This window comes from Chrysochloris asiatica, unplaced genomic scaffold (assembly GCF_000296735.1).
Source record: "Chrysochloris asiatica unplaced genomic scaffold, ChrAsi1.0 scaffold00047, whole genome shotgun sequence".
NCBI classification, from domain to species: domain Eukaryota; kingdom Metazoa; phylum Chordata; class Mammalia; order Afrosoricida; family Chrysochloridae; genus Chrysochloris; species Chrysochloris asiatica.
In genome coordinates, this window is record NW_006408565.1 from 18,044,735 (window position 1) to 18,064,136 (window position 19,402).

Consider the following 19,402-nt stretch of genomic DNA (forward strand, 5'->3'; position numbering starts at 1 on the left):
GTGTTCTTCCCTTTTGGTTTTCTAGTTCCAAATCTTTGCATATTTTATTATAGTACCTGGTTTTGTCTTCTCAATCTGATCTTTGAAATTTTCTGTTTAGTCAGCATTAACTGGTATATAATAGGAGCTCTGGTATCGTAATGGTTATGAGTCTGGCTGCTAACCTCAAGGTCGGCAGTTCAAAACTACCAGCCATTCCTCAGGAGAAAGATGAGGCTTTCTGTTCCCATAAAGACTTACAGCCTCGGAAACCCTGTGCAGGGTCACTGTGAGTCAGGACTGACTCCACAGACCACCGCCGCCACCATGATGATGATAATGATTTATCTCCATTTTACAGATGAGATATCAAGGACTCTCAGGTTAACTGTTCGTTGACTTCCCAGGTTCATTTACTTGCTCTGTGTTACACAACTAGAATAGCAACTGGAATATGAGCCCAAACAATTTGGTTCCAGATTCTGCACACATGACCATAACAGACCTGCTGGAGGTTTAGTCTTTTGTTGGTGGTGGTGCTGTTGTTAAGTGCCATCAAGTCGATTCCAACCCATAGTGACCCTGTATAGGGTTTCCAAGGAGCAGCTGATGAGCTTGAACCACTGACCTTGCAGTTCAAACGACTTTACAGTCTGATGCATTAGCCCACAGCGCCACACTAGGACTCTTCTCATCAATAAAGTGGGGATAATTGCATCGACCTCCAAGGCCTGTCATGTGGAGCCAATCAAGTCAGTTCTGACTCACAGAGACTCTATGTATAAGAGAACCAAATACTACCCAGTTGTGTGCCATCCTCACAGCCATTGCTAGATTTGAACCTATCATTGCAGCCATTGTGTCGGTCCATCTCCTCCAGAATTTTCTTTGTTTCTTTCTTTCTTTTTTTTTTTGCTGACCCTCTACTTTACCAAGCACAATGCCCTCTAGGGGATTGTCCCTCCTGATAACATTTCCCAAGTACATGAAACCAAGTTTAATCATTCTTACCTCTGGCTTTGCTTCTTTCGAGACAGCATTGTTTGTTCTTCAACAATCTATGGTGTAGTCACTACTTTCACCATCGTAATTCAGAGGCATCGGTTCTTCTTCATTCTTCCTTATTATCCAGCTTTCACATGCATATGTTATTGTTGTTGTTAAGTGCCTTCGAGTCGCTTTCAACTCATAGCTACCCTGTATAGGGTTTCCGAGGAGTGACTAGTGGGTCTGAACCGCCCACCTTATGGTTCAAACAGACCCTGCGGTCCAGTGCTTATCCCACAACACCACACCAAGACTCCACAAGCATATGAGGTGGTTGAAAAATACCATGGCTTGGATCAGCACACACAGACATCAAAGTGACCCTTGGGGTCACTCTTTAACACCTTGAAGAGGTCTTTTGCAGCAGATCTGCCCAATGAGATACGTCGTTTGATTTTTTGACTACTGCTTCCATGGGCATGGAGTGCTGATGGGAGAAAAATGAGTCATTGGCAGTAGTGTTTGGCATGCAGAAGGGGTTTGGCGAATGGTCATGCTGCTGCTTTGGGTATATAATTTCTTATCCCATCCTGCTATGATGCTGTGGGTTAATGCATAGGACTATAAAGTCGGTTTGAACTGCAAGGTCAGCGGTTCAAGCTCTCCGGCTGCTCCTGGAAACCCTATACAGGGTCATTATGGGTTGGAACTGACTTAACAGCACTTAACAACAACAACAAATCCCATCCTAGTTCTAATCCAAGTTAAAAGCCGGGTTTTGCTTCCCATAGAAGTTTGTCTACAGCATCTCCAATTAATCAGTCAGCTTCTGTTTGATTAGCTGTCTCAACAAAAAGCCCAACCCACTGTCAAAGGATGGAAGGGGACAGTCATGCCTTTCTTCTGAACGTCCTGGAGACCTGCCCAGATCCACTGTGGTCTTTCCTTCCAGACCCTGGCACCTGCCGTCAATTGGCTGCCCTTTCTCAACACCATCTTCTACCCCGTGGAGATCAATGAATCCGAGCCGATTGTGGTCTACGACAAAGAGTACCTTGAACAGGTCTCCAGCCTCATCAAAAACACAGATAAATGGTAAGAGGCCCTATGCAGCCTGGGATGGGCATCTAGTAAGCAACTGCTGTGTGCCTCTCTCAGGAGGGTCAGGGGGCTACGGAAAATTGACTAAGGAAATGGGCCCTCATACCATGTTGGGTTTTATAAAAGGCAGCAGTGCCTCATGGTCACAAGCACAGGTTCAGATCCTAGCTCCTTTGCTTACCAGCTTTGTAACCTTAGACAAGCTTGTTACCCTTTCTTAGTTTCATCGTCACCTTCTAGGTGAGGATACAAGTAGCATCCCCCATGTAGGGTGGTTGTGAGGATCAGGTGAAATAATCCATGTTCAGCACAGTGCCCGGCACATGGTGGTATTCGGTAAATGTTGTTGTTAGATGCCATCGAGTTGTTGTTGTTATGTGCCGTGGACCCTATGCACAACAGAACAAAACACTGCCTGGTCCAGCACCAGTCTCACAATTGTTGCTACGTTTGAGCCCATTGCTGCTGCCACTGTGCCAATCCATCTCTTTTTCAATGAATGTTTACAGCTATTTCTCTTCATTTTGAGTTGTGCCCCATCAGCAAATAAAGGTCCCAAAGACTTTACTCCATTCACATCATCACGATCAACTCTACTTTGAGGAGGCAGCTCTTCCCCAGTTGTATTTTGAGTGTCTTCCAATCAGAGGAGCTCATCTTCCTGCACTGTTATCTGATAGTATTCTGGTACTCTTCATCATGTTTCAGTATTCAATATTCTGGTGCTGACAGTGTTCCACTGCTATTCATAAGGTTTTCAGTGACTAAATATTTGGAAGTAGTCTGTCTCTCCTTCTCCTAGTCTGTCATGGTAAATGTTAGCTAATATTTTTTTATTTCATTAATAGTTAATACTGTTTTTAAAGTTTCAAAAGCTTGTTGTAGACATTTTGAAAACTACAGAAAAAAATTTAAATGACCCAAAACCTACTGTTGGTCTTTGGGTATGCATATGTTTCTGTGTGTACATTTAAGAGAGTGAGCATGTGTGGGAGAGGGAGAAGTTTGTTTATACATGGTTCTCTTTCCTCCTGTCATTCAAATCCAATTGTATACTCTGCTTTTCTCATTAACCTTCATCAGCAGCATTTTCCCCACTTCATCCCAAACATCATCTTTCATACCTGCATGGTATTCCATTGAGTATAAATATAATAATTTACTCACCCCTTCCGGTCCTAGGCATTTTGGATGACATTTGAACCTACACATTTGAAACTAGATTTTCATTATAGTGGACATCTTTGTAAAGATGACAATAGTACAAATAGGTTGCCTGGACCCTGAGGGTAAGGGAGGAGCTTCCTACCCTGCTCCTACTACTCATAAGTGCCCTTCACCTGCTTTGGCCTCTGACCGGGACATCTCCATGCTGTGAGAATGGCAGCCTTCTTGTATCTCCAGCCCTGTAACCCTAACTCCTCCACTACCAACCCCATCCAGGGTGAGTCACCATGCTATGCTGCCTCCCAGCTTCAAACAAAAAGCAGCAAAATAACAAGCCATTATTGAGCGCCTGCAGTATGCAGACCACTGTGTTTTAACACTGAGATGTTTTCCACAGTAGAAGTCCCAGACTGTTAAACTGCAGAGGGGAGGGGAAGGAACCAGGGATCAGAAAGTCTGGTGTGGGCGCCACCTAGAGGTCAGTGTGGGAAATGTTATGACGTTTCTAACTGCCATTTCTGTCATTCTGGTCCCCTCTTGCCTTAGCCTGCTAAACAACTACATGATCTGGAACCTGGTGAGGAAAACAAGCTCCTTCCTTGACCAGCGCTTCCAGGACGCTGATGAGAAGTTCATGGAAGTCATGTATGGAACCAAGAAGGTAAGCCTGTAACTGTCTGTCCCCATACACCTGCTGAGCACATACTGTGTACCAGGCTCTCCTGGGGACCTCGTCAGGGAGACGGACCTGTGACAGGAAGAGAGCGAGAGAACCAATGATAATCCCACCCAGCACAGAGGCTTCTGGGAGCAGGTGACTTTGTTGAGTGAGTCTTCAAGGGCAAAGAGAAATGTTAGTAACTCAGTCTGCTCTCTCCTTCGCACGTGCTCTTGGTGGTGATGGTGAGAAGCACGTTCCTTGTTGTCCTAGTTACCTGGCACTGTGGTAACAAATACCATAAGTGGCATCTTTAAAGAGTGTAGACATTTTCTCACAATTTAGGAGGGCAAGAGTCTGTGGAGTGCTGGCTCTGGGGGAACTGCTTGTCTCTTTCAGCTTCTCTTGTCAGTTCTTTGTGGTCTCCACATGGCATCAGTCTTCCCTGCTTCTGTGCTTGAGCTGCCCCTTTCATGGCTCAGAAGTGATGGTGTAAGCTACACCCAGCACTGATAGGACCTCAGGACTGCAACAGCGAACACACTGTTCCCAAATGGCATCACGTCCACAGAAATAGGGGTTAGGATTTGCAGCACATATTTGGGGGACGTAATTCAATCCTTAAACACTAGTGTGACTCACTAAATCCTCACTGCCCCTGTGAGATCACTGCTATTATCCTCATTGTATAAAGCAGACCCCAGTAATTTGTTTCTTTGCCCTACACATAAAGGGCTGAGGACCATACCTCATTCACCATAAGCGCTGCATCAGACTTTGCTGTTATTATCTTCCCAGTCAGCCTCAGTCATTCTGGGGTGGCCAAAGTTCCAGCTCCTAGACAAGAGGCTGTATCCACTGTTATATGTCCCCGCCAGAATCCCTGAAGTCCCGTTCTTTCCCATACTCTAGGGAACCCACTGCCACGAGGAGCTCCCCAGCCACCTTTTACTTCTCCCCACAGGAGTAGCTGTCTCCCTTCTTTCTGTTCATGCAGCCTGTGAAAGGCTAATCACTGAATCAAACCGCTGCCATGCACTAAACTCAGAGCTCAGTGGGAATACTGAGATGAGGGAGACAGGACTGGTACCCTCAGGAGTTCGCATTTGTCCAGAGGCAGAACTGACCAGTCCTTATGTGTGTCAATGGTACCCACCACACTGTAAAACGGTTAAGGGTGCCCAGCTACAGAGCAGTTGAGACTGGGGTGCCAGACTTGGCCACCACACTCTGCCCCCACCCACAGAAGTTCTCTCTGGCCTCCCGACAGCAGCTGGTAAGACCCCAGCAAGGACACATAGGGGCACTACAAATCAGAATCGACTCCAGCCACCACCACCACCAACTAGCAAGAAGAGGACTGAAGCAGAGGGTGGCTGGAGGAAGCCCTGCTCCTGAAAAATGGGGCTTCTCAAGACTTGGCCACTAGAGTTGCCCCAGCCCTGTAGAGAAGGACAAGGGGAAGGGGCAGGATCACTGTCAAGCTGACCCACCTTCCTGCACCACCTGCACCTACCTTCCACCAGGCCTGGGTCACAGACGTGACTACTGCATGGTCTCCCAGGGGTCTTTATAAGGAAAGACTCTAATCAGGGCCCAGGATGATAGTTCTAGAGATAGGTCACTATGTGCCTGGGACTCACCAATCCTCTGGAGTCACAGACCAGAGAGGATCAGAGAAGTAAAGGCATTTTCTTAAGTAACCAGCCAACTTTCCTAAATCATCAAACCCAGGTCTGTCTGACCTCTGTGCACAGTCAGCCATTCACTAGTAATGATAATAATAAAAGATATCATTCTAGGATGTTGGCCTTTTTTAGGTATTCTCTCACCAAATCCTGACAACAGCTCTGTATGTTAGAAGCAGTGGTCATCCCCCCATTTTACAGATGAGGAAACTGAGGAGAGATGAGGTAAAGGGACACAGCTCAGAAGCAGAGAGCTGCTTCTCACATCCTGGCATGTCGGAATCCACAGCCCATGCTTATCAGATTGCTCTGCAGGAGCTTGCAATAAAAAAACAACAGAAAAATCAGACAGATTCAAAGTGCGGAGCATCCCCCTCTAGCCCGTGCGGCACTGGGAGTGAGTGAGGTACAGAAGGTCTCAGCAGGGGCGATGGTCATGCTTCGCTGGATATGCAGGGCTGAGGGGCAAAGCATGCTGCTCCCATATTTTATTCCCCAGCCCCCCTCCATCCCCTTCACGGCTGCTTCTGGGCCCAGACTAGACCCATCCTGCTCGTGTCCTGCAAAGAACTCAAAGTCACGTCCTACCTGTGATCGTGGGCTAGTCTGTGACCCTCTCTGCATGTGATTTCTCTCATATGTCATTTGGTGTAATCCCTGACTACCTCACGTCCCAGGACCCTCATGAATAACCGCTGTTTGAAAAAAACCCTTGAATTTGTAAAACAGTGTGGAGTGGACAGTTATCCATCCATGGGGCATAAGAACAGTGTTGAACTTTGGGTCCAGAGACCTGACTCCGGGATGATGCTCATTTTTAACCACACAATCTTAGGCAAGTCACTTGCCTGAGGGCTAGGAGGACACTTCAGTCTTCTCATCAGTAAAACGCAGTAAGTAATTGATGGAATGAGGCGGAAATCCCTGTAAAGTCTGTTCTGCATGCTGAAGCACTCCTCACCAGCTGTCCCGCAGCTGTTATTATCCATGGAGGATTTGAGAGTTCTGCAGGGAGGAAGACACCCCCCTCCCCAACTGGCAAACTGCTCTCTTCCTCCTCGCCTAGTGCTCTTGTTCTGCAATGAAGAAAAGGGCCGGGGTTGGAGAGGTGGGAATACAGCCAGTTCAGACGGCTAACTGCTGCTCCTTGTCATTCTGAGACTTCCGGAGTCTGTCAGGGTGACCTGACCCTTCCCTCCGTAGCCCTTCCATGCATGTCATGACTGTTGGCAGTCAGTGGGGCCACTTTGAGGGAAGACATTGGAACCAAACTGCCTGGATTCAAATCCCACCTCAGCCACTTAATCACTACATGACCCCATTGGGCAAGTACCTCAACTTCTCTGTACACCCATTCCTTTATCTATAAAAATGGGCTGAAATGAGTGTCTGTCCCATGGAATTAAGATTGAGGGTTAAATGGAATGACATATGTCACACAATCAACAAACATGATACAGTTGTCCCTGAGGGGTACAACTCATTAGCACACTTAACTGCTAACCCAAAATTTGACAGTGTGAACCTATCCTGCCGGTTTGTGGGATAAATACCTGAAGCTCTGTTTCCATAAACGTTACAGCAGGAAACCCCATTAGGCAGCTCTACTCTGTCACATAGGTTGTGATGAGTCAAAAGTGACCCCATAGCACGCAGCAACAGTGATTACTTCAGAGCCTCTGGGTGGTACGGTTAACACGCTCAGCCACTAACTACAAGGTTTAAGTCCACCCAGAGTTGTCTGAGAAGAAACACTCAGCGATCTACTCTGCCTTTGCAAACCCTGTGGAATACTGTCCTCTGACATACATCGAGTCATCGTTAGTCAGAATCAACTCAGTAGCACCTGGTTTTTGTTTTTATAATGACTGCTGTTGTTATGTGCCGTGGAGTCAGTTCCCACTCATAACAACCCTGTACAGGGTTTCCAAGGCTGTAAATCTGTATGGGAGCAGAAAGCCTTATCTTTCTCTCGCAGAACAGGTGGTAGTTTCAAACTGCTGACCTTGCAGTTCGCAGCCCGATTTGTAACCACTACGCTACCAGAGCTCCTTAATGACTGCTGTGGTTGTTACTATAAATATTCTGCATCCTCCCCACCCAGGATCGGTTGCGGATTGATCCACGATGTTTTCAATAGGCTAGTTTTCAGAAGTAGATCACCGGGCTTTTCTTTCTAGCCTATGATGGTGTGGAAGCTCCCGCAAAACCTGTTCAGCATCAGAGAAACAGACAAGCCTCCAGCGACAGATGGGTAATGGCTATACATGACGTGCATTGGTCAGGTGTCATGGCGGGCAAGGCTCTTGGACAAGTCATCTCTAGATTCCAAAGATGTAGCATAGTCAGTGTACAAAAGTCCTTATCAGAGAATGCTGAGTAAGTTCATGAGTGAGCACATGCAGGAATGAGTGGGTTTGTCCAAAGAATCCTGAGAAGACAGCAAATAAGAATCTGTCTGTGATTCAGCCATCATAGTCTGGAACCTTCACAGAGCCAAGAGTATTCTGGTCACAGCCTCAGCCTATATGTCCAGCTGTGGACTTCCCAGCTGAGGAAGGGGAGGTCAACGGGAGAATGGCATCCAGGTGAACATGTGGTCAGGAAAGTTTGAAAGAACTGGACAACTAAATTCAGAGAAGGACAGAGTGAGGTCCTCCTGCCCCACCCCCACCCTTTGTTCCTTTCTTCCTACCTGTCTGCCAAGAAGAAATTTTTTACTTGAAGTATAATTTACATACAAAATACACTGTACACATAAAACATTCAGTTCAATGAGTTTTGACAGCTGTACCCACCCCTGCTGTAATAACCACCCAGCCAAGATCAAGAACAGCCCCATCACTCATTTATCCAGGGTTCTCTGAGCAGAAGGTCCCAGCATGCCCTTTTCTAGGGATTCCCACCTAGAGTCATTGCTGTAAAGTTCTGACTCCTAGCAACTGTGTATAGGGTTTCCAAGGAGCAGTTGGTGGAGTTGAACAGACAACCTTGTGTGAGTCATATATATGCTGGACTCTCGTGTGTCTCTTCTTGTGCTTGGCATAATGCCTGTGGTAGTTACTCATATTGCTGCTCATCCGTCGTTGGTTCCTTGTTGTTGCCAAAGAGTAGTATGCTGTTGTATGAAAACACATTGTGCTGATTCATCTGCCTACTGGTGGGCATCTGGGTTCCCTTCAGCTTGGAAGCTGTAATGAGTCAGGCTGCCCTGAGCCATGGTTTTTTGGGTTTAGGACAAGGGTTCCACTGCAGTTCAAGGATTTGTGTGCACAGGGCCACCACGCGTGGTCCTACAGACTGCGTCCCGGGATGCTCCATGAGATCATAGCCACAGTGACACCTGGGTCCCATTCACACACAGGCATCCTGTGAGCTAGAGACAAAAACTTACTTTGAAATCCTACAGCTTTAAGAGAGGGCGGGGCTCCTGGCCGTCCTGGAAAGGTTGACAAGTCACTTGCCAACATTCTCCACTTCCTGGATTCTAGGCTCCGCTACGAAGTAGGAGAGCACAAGTTGAAAGCATGGAGTATGGAGCCGAGTATCTGAGTTCCAGTCCAAACAACACCTCTTGCTTTCTCAGGAACCCTGGACTAGTGACTTCCTCTTTCTGAGTTTTTGTTTGGTCGTTTGTCCCTGCCTCCTGGGTCATCTTGTTAGCTCCATGAGAGGTTGTGAGTTCAAATACAAAGCATGTCTGTGGGCATGGTACATAGTGATGAAGGCTGTCTCATGGCCTCTTGGTTCATTATATGAAATGACTTCCACTGGGTCCACAAAGGGCTCTCTGTGATTCTGGAAGGACTCCTGGGCTCAAGGTTGTGCTACTTCTCAAACAGAAAGGGATTGGGAAGAAGGAGGATGGGGGCTGAGTAACCCTCCCCCTGTGCTTTCCAGACCTGCCTGCCTCGGTGGAAGTTTTGTGTGAGTGACACAGAAAACAATCTGGGCTTTGCCCTGGGCCCTATGTTTGTCAAAGCGACCTTTGCCGAGGACAGCAAAAACATAGTAAGTATCTTCCCGAGGACACTGAGGGGTTGTAATGGCCTCTCATTGGCTAGACAACCCATCTGCTCTGGACTCTTCCAATGCCAGACCAGACAGCCCTGGAGCTCCACCTGAACTCCATGGTCCTACTGTCTCAAGCCCTGAATAACGGGAGTTATTGTAATAGGTGTTGTTAATGTATGACCGGCACTTTATTGGAGTTCCTCATTGGACCCTCACAGCAACCCTCTGAGGTTGCTACGGCCTTTTCCACCTCCAGGAAGTGTGGTGAGGACCCAGCTCTGGCTCCGGGGCTGACGGTTTTCTTATTCTGCAAGTGATAGGCTTGTTCTAAAGAGACAGAGGTACATCGCGGCTAAGTTCTACGGAGACAGCCAGACCCACACTCAGACCTGGTGAGGTGACTTAGGACCAGGATTCTCACCTCTCTGTAACCTGAAGGTGCTGATCCCATGTTAGAGGAAAAGTAAATGAAATACTGCACATAGTATTTAGTGAGCGCCTGGCACAAAAGAAGGATTAATAAAAGGTAGTTATTATATTATTATTACGGCTTTTATTTCTAATAATAGTGATTACATTACTATTATGTGATGTTGAAAATCATTGAATTGGGACTCAGATACAGTAAGTGACTTGCCAGTTAGTAATTGAGACAGAATTGGAGTCGAGGTGTTAGACTGAATCATCCCCTCTACTCTTTCTGGTGCATGACTGCCGTCCCTTCTAGAACTTTCTGCCTCCAGGTTTGCAGCCATTTATATCTAGATTTTGAAGCCCATTCCATCACAAAGGAGTTCTGTGATCCAGTAACTTTGGGGAAGGCTTTGCATTTTCTTTCCAAAAGAATCCCAGTGCCTATGACCACACGAGAGGCTCTGAGAAGTCATTTAGTGAAGAAACTTTGTGAATTTGTCCAGATCTTTTTCCAGGCTTCCTTGATCATGGAGCCCTGTTTCTGGAGACGTCTCTCAGGATGTTAGTGTTCTGGGGAACTCAGAACTAGAAGTCCAAGGCTTTCAGTCACAACCTGAGTTTAGTCTCTGCCCCGCAGAATCTCTCTTCCTGGTGCATCACTGTATTTAGGTGATTCCAGTACCCAGGCCTTACTGGTGCAACATCTGTCTCCTTAGGCCAGCGAGATCATCTTGGAAATCAAGAAGGCATTTGAGGAAAGTCTGAGCACACTCAAGTGGATGGATGAAGACACTCGGAAGTCGGCCAGGGAAAAGGTGAGGCTGGACAGGTGCTTGCAGGCGTCACAGTGGACGAAGGAGGGACTGGGTGTATGGGGCGAGCTGTTTAGCAGAATGGAGGGACAGCCCATGACATGTGATTGCACTTGACATCCGTATAAAAACACACTGTGGCAGCGTGTTTTGTGAGAGGGGTGCAGGGAATCGCATGTGTAGCAGGCGGTGAGGTACAGTGGTGGTCAGGGCAGGCTCTTCTCTGGAAGTGACATTTAAGCAGAGAGCCAAAAGGGGGAGTAGTTAGCCAAAGGGGGAGTCATCCAAAAAGATCTGAAATCCCTGGGGCAGGAGGCGCTTGGTTCCTGGGTACCCTTGACCCAGACCCTGAGCCCAACACCCTTAGGCGGGACCAGGGCTGTGGGGCTTACCTCTCAGTGTGCTCACTGTCTCTCCTTCCCAGGCGGATGCAATCTACAACATGATAGGATACCCCAACTTCATCATGGACCCCAAGGAGCTGGACAAAGTGTTCAATGATGTGAGTGGTTCTATGGCCTCTTTGCATCCCCAAATGTCCCTGGGAGTCCCCACTTGGAAAAGGGTAGAGGCAGGGCTGGGTCTGAATGGGTCTTGAAGGCAGCGAGGCTGTTGCAATATTCTGAGATGATTGTAGTTGAGATATGACCAGGTGGTGTGGGGACAGCTCCTTCCTCTCCTGGGCCTGCTGAGGCCCCTCCCTCGCCAGAGCCACCATTGGGTGGTGCCCAGCAATCGGCCTGTGCTGAGTGTCCTCTGAAAATGGCCAGCTCCGTGGGGGTACCAATCCTAGAGGTGCCGAGGGAACTGGTACCCCTGAAACTTAGTAATGAAAGGTGAAATTGCTAATACGCCATTCTCTTTTCCTGCCCCTAGAATTGCCTCATATCTTTGAGGTCCTTCCCCAAAGAAACTTGTGCCTCTGACTTTGACCTTGTAATGCTAATGGGAAAAGGAAACATAGATCCCAAATGTATTTTTAAGCTAATTTAGGAAACAAGGGTATGTGATACATCCTTGCTAGTTAGAACTCCGGGCCAATCACTCATTTAAATGGGTTAGGCTTCTGCCTCAGAAGATAAAGTTTTATAGCTTCTTGTGATTGAAATTTGTGAGTTCAAACCTTTCAATCTTTTCCAGTTCTGCCTGCTACATTTTAAAAATTGCAAATTAAAACACGCACACATATATATACATACATATATACATATTGTTGTTCCGACTCATAGCGACTGGTTCCGGTTCCAACGCATAATGACTCATAATTTCCAGGGAGCGACTGGTGAGCTTGAACCACTGACCTTGTGGTTCAAACTGACTTTGCAATCCAGTGCATTAGCCTGCAGCGCCATACCAGAATGCTATGGCCATATCGAATCCCTGGCCTTCATTGATTAGATCTTTACTATTTGGTGTGGTAGCCATCAGCCATTATGTGCCTTCAAGTCACTTAAATTTGAAAGTAAATAAAATTAAAATTCCAGTTCGTCACACTGCTCACATTTGCAATTCTCAATAGGCACATGTGGCTTGTTGTTAGGTGCTGGGAGGTCAGTTCCAACTCATAGTGACTCAACAACTAAACAAAACGCTGCCCAATCCTACACCATCCTCACAATCACTGCTGTGCTTCAGTCCACGGTTGCAGCCATTGTGTCAGCCCATCTCATTGAGGGTAAAGGTCTCCGCTTTTTCACCGACCCTCTAGTATACCAGGCACCACATCCATCTCTCAGTGCCTGGCCCCTCCTGATAACATGTCTAAAGTACGTGAGACAAAGTCTCACCATCCTCGCTTACAAGTAGCATTCTGGCTGTACTTCTTCCAAGACAGGTTCGTTGGTTCTTCTAGCAGCCCATGGTATATTCAGTATTCTTCTCCAACAGTGCCTACTATTTAGGAGAGTATAGATACAGAGCATTTCTATTTCGGGAGAGCTTCTATTGGGCAACAGTGGAATCATTTCTTGCTTAAAGCCCAGGCATTCTGGGGGGAGGGAGGTCAGCTAGCCTGGAGTTATGATATAGTCAGGAGTTCCATGATATTCTAGTGTGTGCTTGAAGCGGAGAATTAGTGCCAGGCCTTATCAGGATGAAGGCCAAGGAAACAGTCAAAGCTTGCAACCCAGGGCAAGCCCTCCCTCTAGTCTCTAACCTGAGAGCCAATCTGTGAAGCTCTCATGGTTTCAGTTTCCTCATTTTTAGAAGGAGGGGTTTACACTGATGTGGTGCTGCAACATACACGCTAGACTGCAAGGTCGGTGGTTCACACTCACCTGCCGCTCCTTGGAAACCCTATATTGGGTCGCTATGAGTTGGAACTGACTCGACAGCATTTAACAACTAACAATGTGATGATGGGAACTGTGGTTGTCTTGGCAGGGCCAGACCAAATGATTTCCCCACCCAGATGTTCCCCACGCCTTCTGTACAAGGTCACTATGAGTTGGAACCAACTCAACATCACTTAACAACAACAACACTAGAGGCCCTCCTGTGCCTTCTAATCCTGTGACTACTTTCTCTTTCCAGTACACTGCCATCCCAGACCTCTACTTTGAGAATGCCATGCGCTTCTTCAACTTCTCATGGAGGGTCACGGCTGACCAACTCAGGAAAGCTCCCAACCGAGATCAGTGAGTCCTCCCGGGCTTCTCTGGGAAGGTGCTGGCTCCCAGCACATGGGGTGCTCTGGGTGGGGCACACATTTATCAGGCACTTGTCATGTGCCTAATAGAACTGCTATCAGAGCCCCGGAGGGTGGATACTACTACTATCCCTACTTTTCAGAAGAAGGAACAAAGAAGTGTTGCCAAAAAAATGATGGAGCTGGGATCAGTCTGCCTCCCTGACACAGGCCTGACTTCTGGCAATGAGCAGACATGGTATCAAATCCCAGCTCCAGGACTAAAGTATTCTGAGTCTTGGTTTCATTATCTGAAAAAGAGAATGGGTGGAGCTGGGTCTTGGGTCTTGTCATGGTGGTGGTAGTTGTTAAGTGCCATCGAGTCGGTTCCAACTCAAAGCCACCTTATATAGGGTTTCCAAGGAGTGGCTGGTGAGTTTGAACTGCCAACCTTGTGGCTCAGTCAACCTTTCAGTCCAGTCCTTATTCTATAGCACCAAATGAAAGAATTTGGTGGGCCTCTGCAAGGGCTTTGTTGTTGTTTTTTAACTGCTGTCAAGTCAGTTTTGACTCACACCAACCTTGTATAGCGTTTCCAAGGAGCAACTGGTGGGTTTGAACTGCCAACCTTTTGGTTAGCACTCCAGTGCTTTCTCCTACAGCACCACACTAGGACTCAGCAAGGGCTAGTTACTCATAATTCCTCACTAACAAGTGTGATGTCTTCTTAGGGATTGGTTCCCCACAGTAGCCTGGAGAAGTTTCAAGATGGGTCCCTGAGAGATGTGGTTCCCAATTCTCACTGAGCGCTGGAATCCTTTTGGGAAACTTTAAAAACCAAAAACAGATCCCCAGGTCTCAGCCTACATTATTCTGATTGAAGGTCTGGGGTAACAGGCAGGATATATTTTTAAACAGTTTCAGACTCTGCTTTCTCTATTCCTAAAGCTTTTTGAAGGAGAAGGCGCACCAAAAGGGCAAAGCAAGTTCTCTTTGCCTCTGGTGCCCCCTCCTGGACAACAGTGATTTGACCATCTTTGTGTCCTGTTTCCCATCTTTAACAAACAGCACTACATCAGGAGTCCAGACAGCAGTAGATACTATTAATGTAAGAAGCCTTAGTGACACAACAATTAACTGCTTGGCTACCAACCAAAAGGTTGGCTGTTTGAACCCACCCAGCAGCCCTGCAGGCCTGGTGATCTACTTCTGTAAAGATGCCAGCGTAGACAATCCTATGAGTCAGAATCTGCTCAACAACACCCAGTTAGGAAAAAAAGCCACTAGTGGGACCTTTGTTGTTATTGTTAGTGCTGTAGAGTCGGTTCTGACTCATAGCGACACTCTACAGGGTTTCCAAGAAGCAGCTGGTGAGCTTGAACCATCGACCTTGTGATTCAAACTGACCTTGCAGTCCGGTGCATTAACCTGCAGTGCCACACCAAGCTTCTTGTCTGAATATAAATATGAGGCTTGAAATTTCTCAGCAAACAAGGAGAGTGTGTGCATTGCATAGCAACCAAATCTCTTGACTGCCAGAGTTAGAAATAGTGATGCCCTGCTCAAAACTTGGTGGCTAACCACTCCACTTGGAATGTGTGTTGCTCTCCATGGTCCTGGCAATAATCCAATGTCCTGAGTCACTCAGGCTCTGGAAAGGCTCACCATGCCTCATCCCAGCCTCCCATTCCAGGGCTTTGGTCTGTAATGTTTCCCATTCTGGTTATCACTCTAGCACATCCATATTTTATATATTGGGGTCTGTTCCAATTTCACTGTGGCAGCCATGACTGAACCAATTTGATTTGGTTTAAAGCCCTGATTAGAACATGATTTGCCTTTTCCATTGTGTTGACATTTGCACACGCTGCCCTTGTTTTGTAAGAGGGAGATTAAGTTTCTAGCAGGGCATCGATGTCTAATTTTTCTCATTCTGTTTATTATTTTGTTACATGCACATTTTACAAAATCTGGTCTGTTCCGGTGTTACTTTGTCAGCCATGAATGAACTGGGCAGAACTAGTTCGAAACCTTGGTTTTCATATTATGGAAATAGTTGTGGCCTCACAGACATCTGAATGGATCTTGGTTGTCCCCTCTTCAGCCCTGCCCCTAAGATGCCCATAGACCACTGTTTAAGAACTGCTAAGAGATACATTTTGAGCCTAGACAGTGGTGACTTAATGACCAGTGTGTAATAGTCCACCTTGCCTGAGCATCCCACTGTGTAGGTATGATATTCATCTAACCAGTCTTGTATTTATGGGCATGAAGATTTTTTCTAGTTCTTATTTCTCAAAAACTATGTTGCTGTGGGTGTCCTTATAGTTGGGCCCTAGGGTCAAGGGAAATTGCATTTAAAAAATAATAATCTGGTTTTGTTGCTATTGTTGAAAATGTACACATCAAAACACACACAAGCTCAATGTTTCGATATATACCATTTGGTGGTGGTTATGTGCCGTGGAGTCGGTTCTGACTCATAGTGACCCTGTACAGGGTTTCCGAGGCTGTAAATCTTTACGGGAGCAGAAAGCCTCATCTTTCTCCCACAGAACAGCTGGTAGTTTTGAACTGCTGACCTTAAGGTTCGCAGCCCGATTCGTAACCACTACGCTACCAGTGCTCCTTATATACCATTCAGAGACATTGATTTCATTTTTCAAGTTGTGCAGCCATTCTCATCCTCCTTTACCAAACTGTTCTGCCCCTATTCACATCAACTCGCAGCCCCTAAGCTTCTGATCTCACATTTAGAGATGCCGTTGTCAGACTGGTCCCACGTAGATAGCTGTTGAAAAGAAGCCAGTGCTCAAGACAGATGGGAACCACCTTTCTAAGGCTTTTCTGATTACCAAGCTGCCTTCCAGATGGATTGTCCCCACCTGTCCTCTCACCAGCTGTGCCTGAGAGTTCACTCTTGTGTCCCTTGCAGGTGGAGCATGACCCCACCCATGGTGAATGCTTACTACTCACCCACCAAGAATGAGATTGTGTTTCCAGCCGGGATCCTGCAATCTCCCTTCTACACACGCTCTTCACCCAAGTAAGTTACCTCGGGTAACTTACCCCCCACCCTTGGGAGGGTGCTCAGCTGACCACACAACCGAGGAGGTCTAAATGAGTGCCTTTGTCCTGGCGGCCTCATTAGCGTGTGATCTTCAGTGAAGTTGCAGTGAAAATGAACATCCTAGCTCCCTTCCTTTTCCTTCAAGAGTCTGTTGAACCTTGGAGCACCTGCACAGTGGAAGCTTGGGGTGTGTTGCAGAGTTAGAAGCCCGATGTAGGAGAAATGCCTCTCTGATCATTTTAAGGCAGTCTTAGCTAGGGAGGGGGAAGGGTGAGAGCTCTAGCTCAGAAATGAAATTCCCATGTCACGGTTTGAACCCCAGGACTGTTTACTGGGTGGCCTTTGGACAAAGCAGTTGAAGCATCCCAAGCCTCAGTTGACTCATTTACAGCATCGGGGATGTCTGGCAAGGACAGTGCAGTTCTGTAGAGCATCTCACACCATGCTTGGTGCCCGCTGGGTACCAGCTGGCCACAGCTGACTCCACCCAGCCTCTGACTGGCTTCAGGGACCTGGCTGATGGCCCAGGCTAGACCATGTCTTCCTAGAGCTCTGCAGGACTCAGCCATGTCTCTAGGCCTGCCAGCGAGGGTCGGAGGCCTTTCCCTCACCATCCTGCTCCTCTCCTCCAGGGCCTTGAACTTTGGTGGCATTGGTGTCGTCGTGGGCCATGAGCTGACGCATGCTTTTGACGATCAAGGTACAGGCTCTTTGTTCCCCTTCAGAGTAGGTACATCCTGGCCCCACTGCTTCAGCTTTGTACTCCTTCACTCTAGGGGCTTATCATTGGAGACAGAGCTAGATTCCAATCCTGGCTCTGCCATCTGCTAATTGTGCAAACTTGAGCAAGTCCACCATTTCCCCCAAGTCTCCATCTCCTACTCTGTACCTGGAAATGCTCATTGATGATGGGAGGGGCTGTGACATGTGTAATGAAGCAGCCTGCTCCTGGGAGGAGTGGTCAGCCCATGGTAGTGGGAGCACACTGGTCCTCCACTCCAGAGACTTCCCCTCAGCAGTTAGCATCCAGAACCTTCTCCCATTGAAGAGTCAGGGCTGTGTGAGGCTGGGGCTCTTCTTGTGGCCTAAGTGTGGCCTGCTGCAATGACTGGTTCTTGGATCAGGGACTCTTAGTCCATCTTGAGAATAATTCCCATCTGAAGGTTCATATCGGAACATGCAGCCCCTCTGCCTGTCCTCCGTCTTCTGGCCCAGCACCACCTCCATTATTGAGGCAGATAGGCACATCCCAGCGGGTAGATGGGTCAGTAGGCAGGTGAGCCCACTTCTCACAGGGAGGAGAGAGGAGAGATGGGAAGCAGCAGACCTGGCTTCACCATCACCTCCTCAACCTGCCGCGTCCACTGGCCCACAGGCCGGGAGTACGACAAGGACGGGAACCTCCGGCCCTGGTGGAAGAATTCCTCAGTGGAGGCTTTCAAGCAGCAGACTGAGTGCATGGTGGAACAGTACAGTAACTACAGCGTGAACGGGGAGCCGGTCAACGGTCACCACACTCTGGGCGAGAACATTGCCGATAATGGAGGCCTCAAGGCAGCCTACCGGGTAAGAGTCCCACTCCACACACGTCCAGACACCTCACCAGTCAGGGAACACTGGACGAGCTTCCGTTTCCTCATCTGTGAACAGGTGGTATTAGGTCGGGTGGCAGTGATGTCTGTGAGGGTCCCAAGCACAGAGCTTGGCACACAGGACTTTGGATTCTGGAGTCTGGCCTGGACTGAGAGACACCAGAAAGGGCTTGGGCTGGGTCCTCCTGAGGACCCCACTTGTTCTGACTGGTACAGGCAGGCCACTGCTGAGTCCATCGGCAGCGGGCCTGGGAGGCTCCCATAGGCCCAGGGTGCTGGACATGGTTCCTACTTTGGAGTAAGTCACTGTCCTTGAGATGAAACAAGATAATGTTCACAGAAGCTGGTTCAGAGTGGCACTCCGAAAAGTGAGCTGAGTTAGGTGGGAGAGAAGAGGCCATGGGAGAGATGGAGGGGTGCCTCTTGGGGAGCAGTGCAGAGGGTGCTCCCACCACAGCATGGGAGCAGCAATGCCAAATAGTACTGTTCTTTTAAGCTCTGGTGATGGGGTAGGTTCTGTGCTCCATACCCTCCAACAACAACAATCACATATTGTAGCCCCATTTGACAGATGAGGAAACTGAGCCCAGAAGCCAGTGGTAATAAGCCTAAAGTCCAGTGTTGTTGTTAAGTAAGTGCCATTGAGTCTGTTCTGACTCATAGCGACCCTGTATCTGATTTCCGAGGAACAACTAGAGGATTTGAACTGCTGACCTTACAGTTAGCAGTTCAGTGCTTATCCTACAACTCCACACCAGTCATTGAGAATGTATTGTGAACTTCTACCCACCATGTATGTATTGTAGGCACTGGCGATGGCTCCTGTTCTTATAACACAATTTTAATGGTGGGTAGCAGGATGGTCCAGAAGTACCTAAACAAATAAATAAGGTCGTGTCAGGTATCGATTTAGTGAAGGATATAAAATAGGGTAGAAGAAAAACAGGGGAAAGGGAGTGGTCATTCATTGTAGGCCTTCCAGATGGGACAGTGTTTGAACTGAGATCTAAGTGATGCAGAAGAGACTGGGCAAAGAACAGTCTCAGCAAAAGGAGCTACAAGTGCATTGGTCATGAGCTAGGCAGAAGGCTGGCCCATTCCAGGACAGGAAACTGGGCAGGACAGGGCAAGGATGGGAGTGGACGGGATGGGGTGGAGGGAGGTGAGGTTGGCATAGTGCTGGGGACCCATCAGTCTGGGCCTCTGTAGGATGAGTTGTTGTTGTCAGGTGCCATCGAGTCAGAACCGACTCATAGCGACCCCATGCACAGCAGAACGAAACAATGTTCGATCC

The 19,402-nt window shown here is 47.7% G+C and overlaps 1 protein-coding gene across 3 annotated transcripts in view; it reads left to right on the forward strand.

The window, feature by feature from the left end:
* Positions 1–19,402, forward strand: part of ECE1 (endothelin converting enzyme 1) — a 76,448-nt gene that overhangs the window by 53,486 nt on the left and 3,560 nt on the right. For all 3 annotated transcript variants that reach the window (XM_006862344.1, XM_006862346.1, XM_006862345.1), the window contains exons 9-17: positions 1,919–2,061; positions 3,781–3,895; positions 9,481–9,591; positions 10,725–10,823; positions 11,245–11,322; positions 13,353–13,456; positions 16,382–16,492; positions 17,149–17,216; positions 17,892–18,082. In XM_006862344.1, the coding sequence (XP_006862406.1) occupies positions 1,919–2,061; positions 3,781–3,895; positions 9,481–9,591; positions 10,725–10,823; positions 11,245–11,322; positions 13,353–13,456; positions 16,382–16,492; positions 17,149–17,216; positions 17,892–18,082 (1,020 nt within the window). The remainder of the gene's footprint in view (positions 1–1,918; positions 2,062–3,780; positions 3,896–9,480; positions 9,592–10,724; positions 10,824–11,244; positions 11,323–13,352; positions 13,457–16,381; positions 16,493–17,148; positions 17,217–17,891; positions 18,083–19,402) is intronic.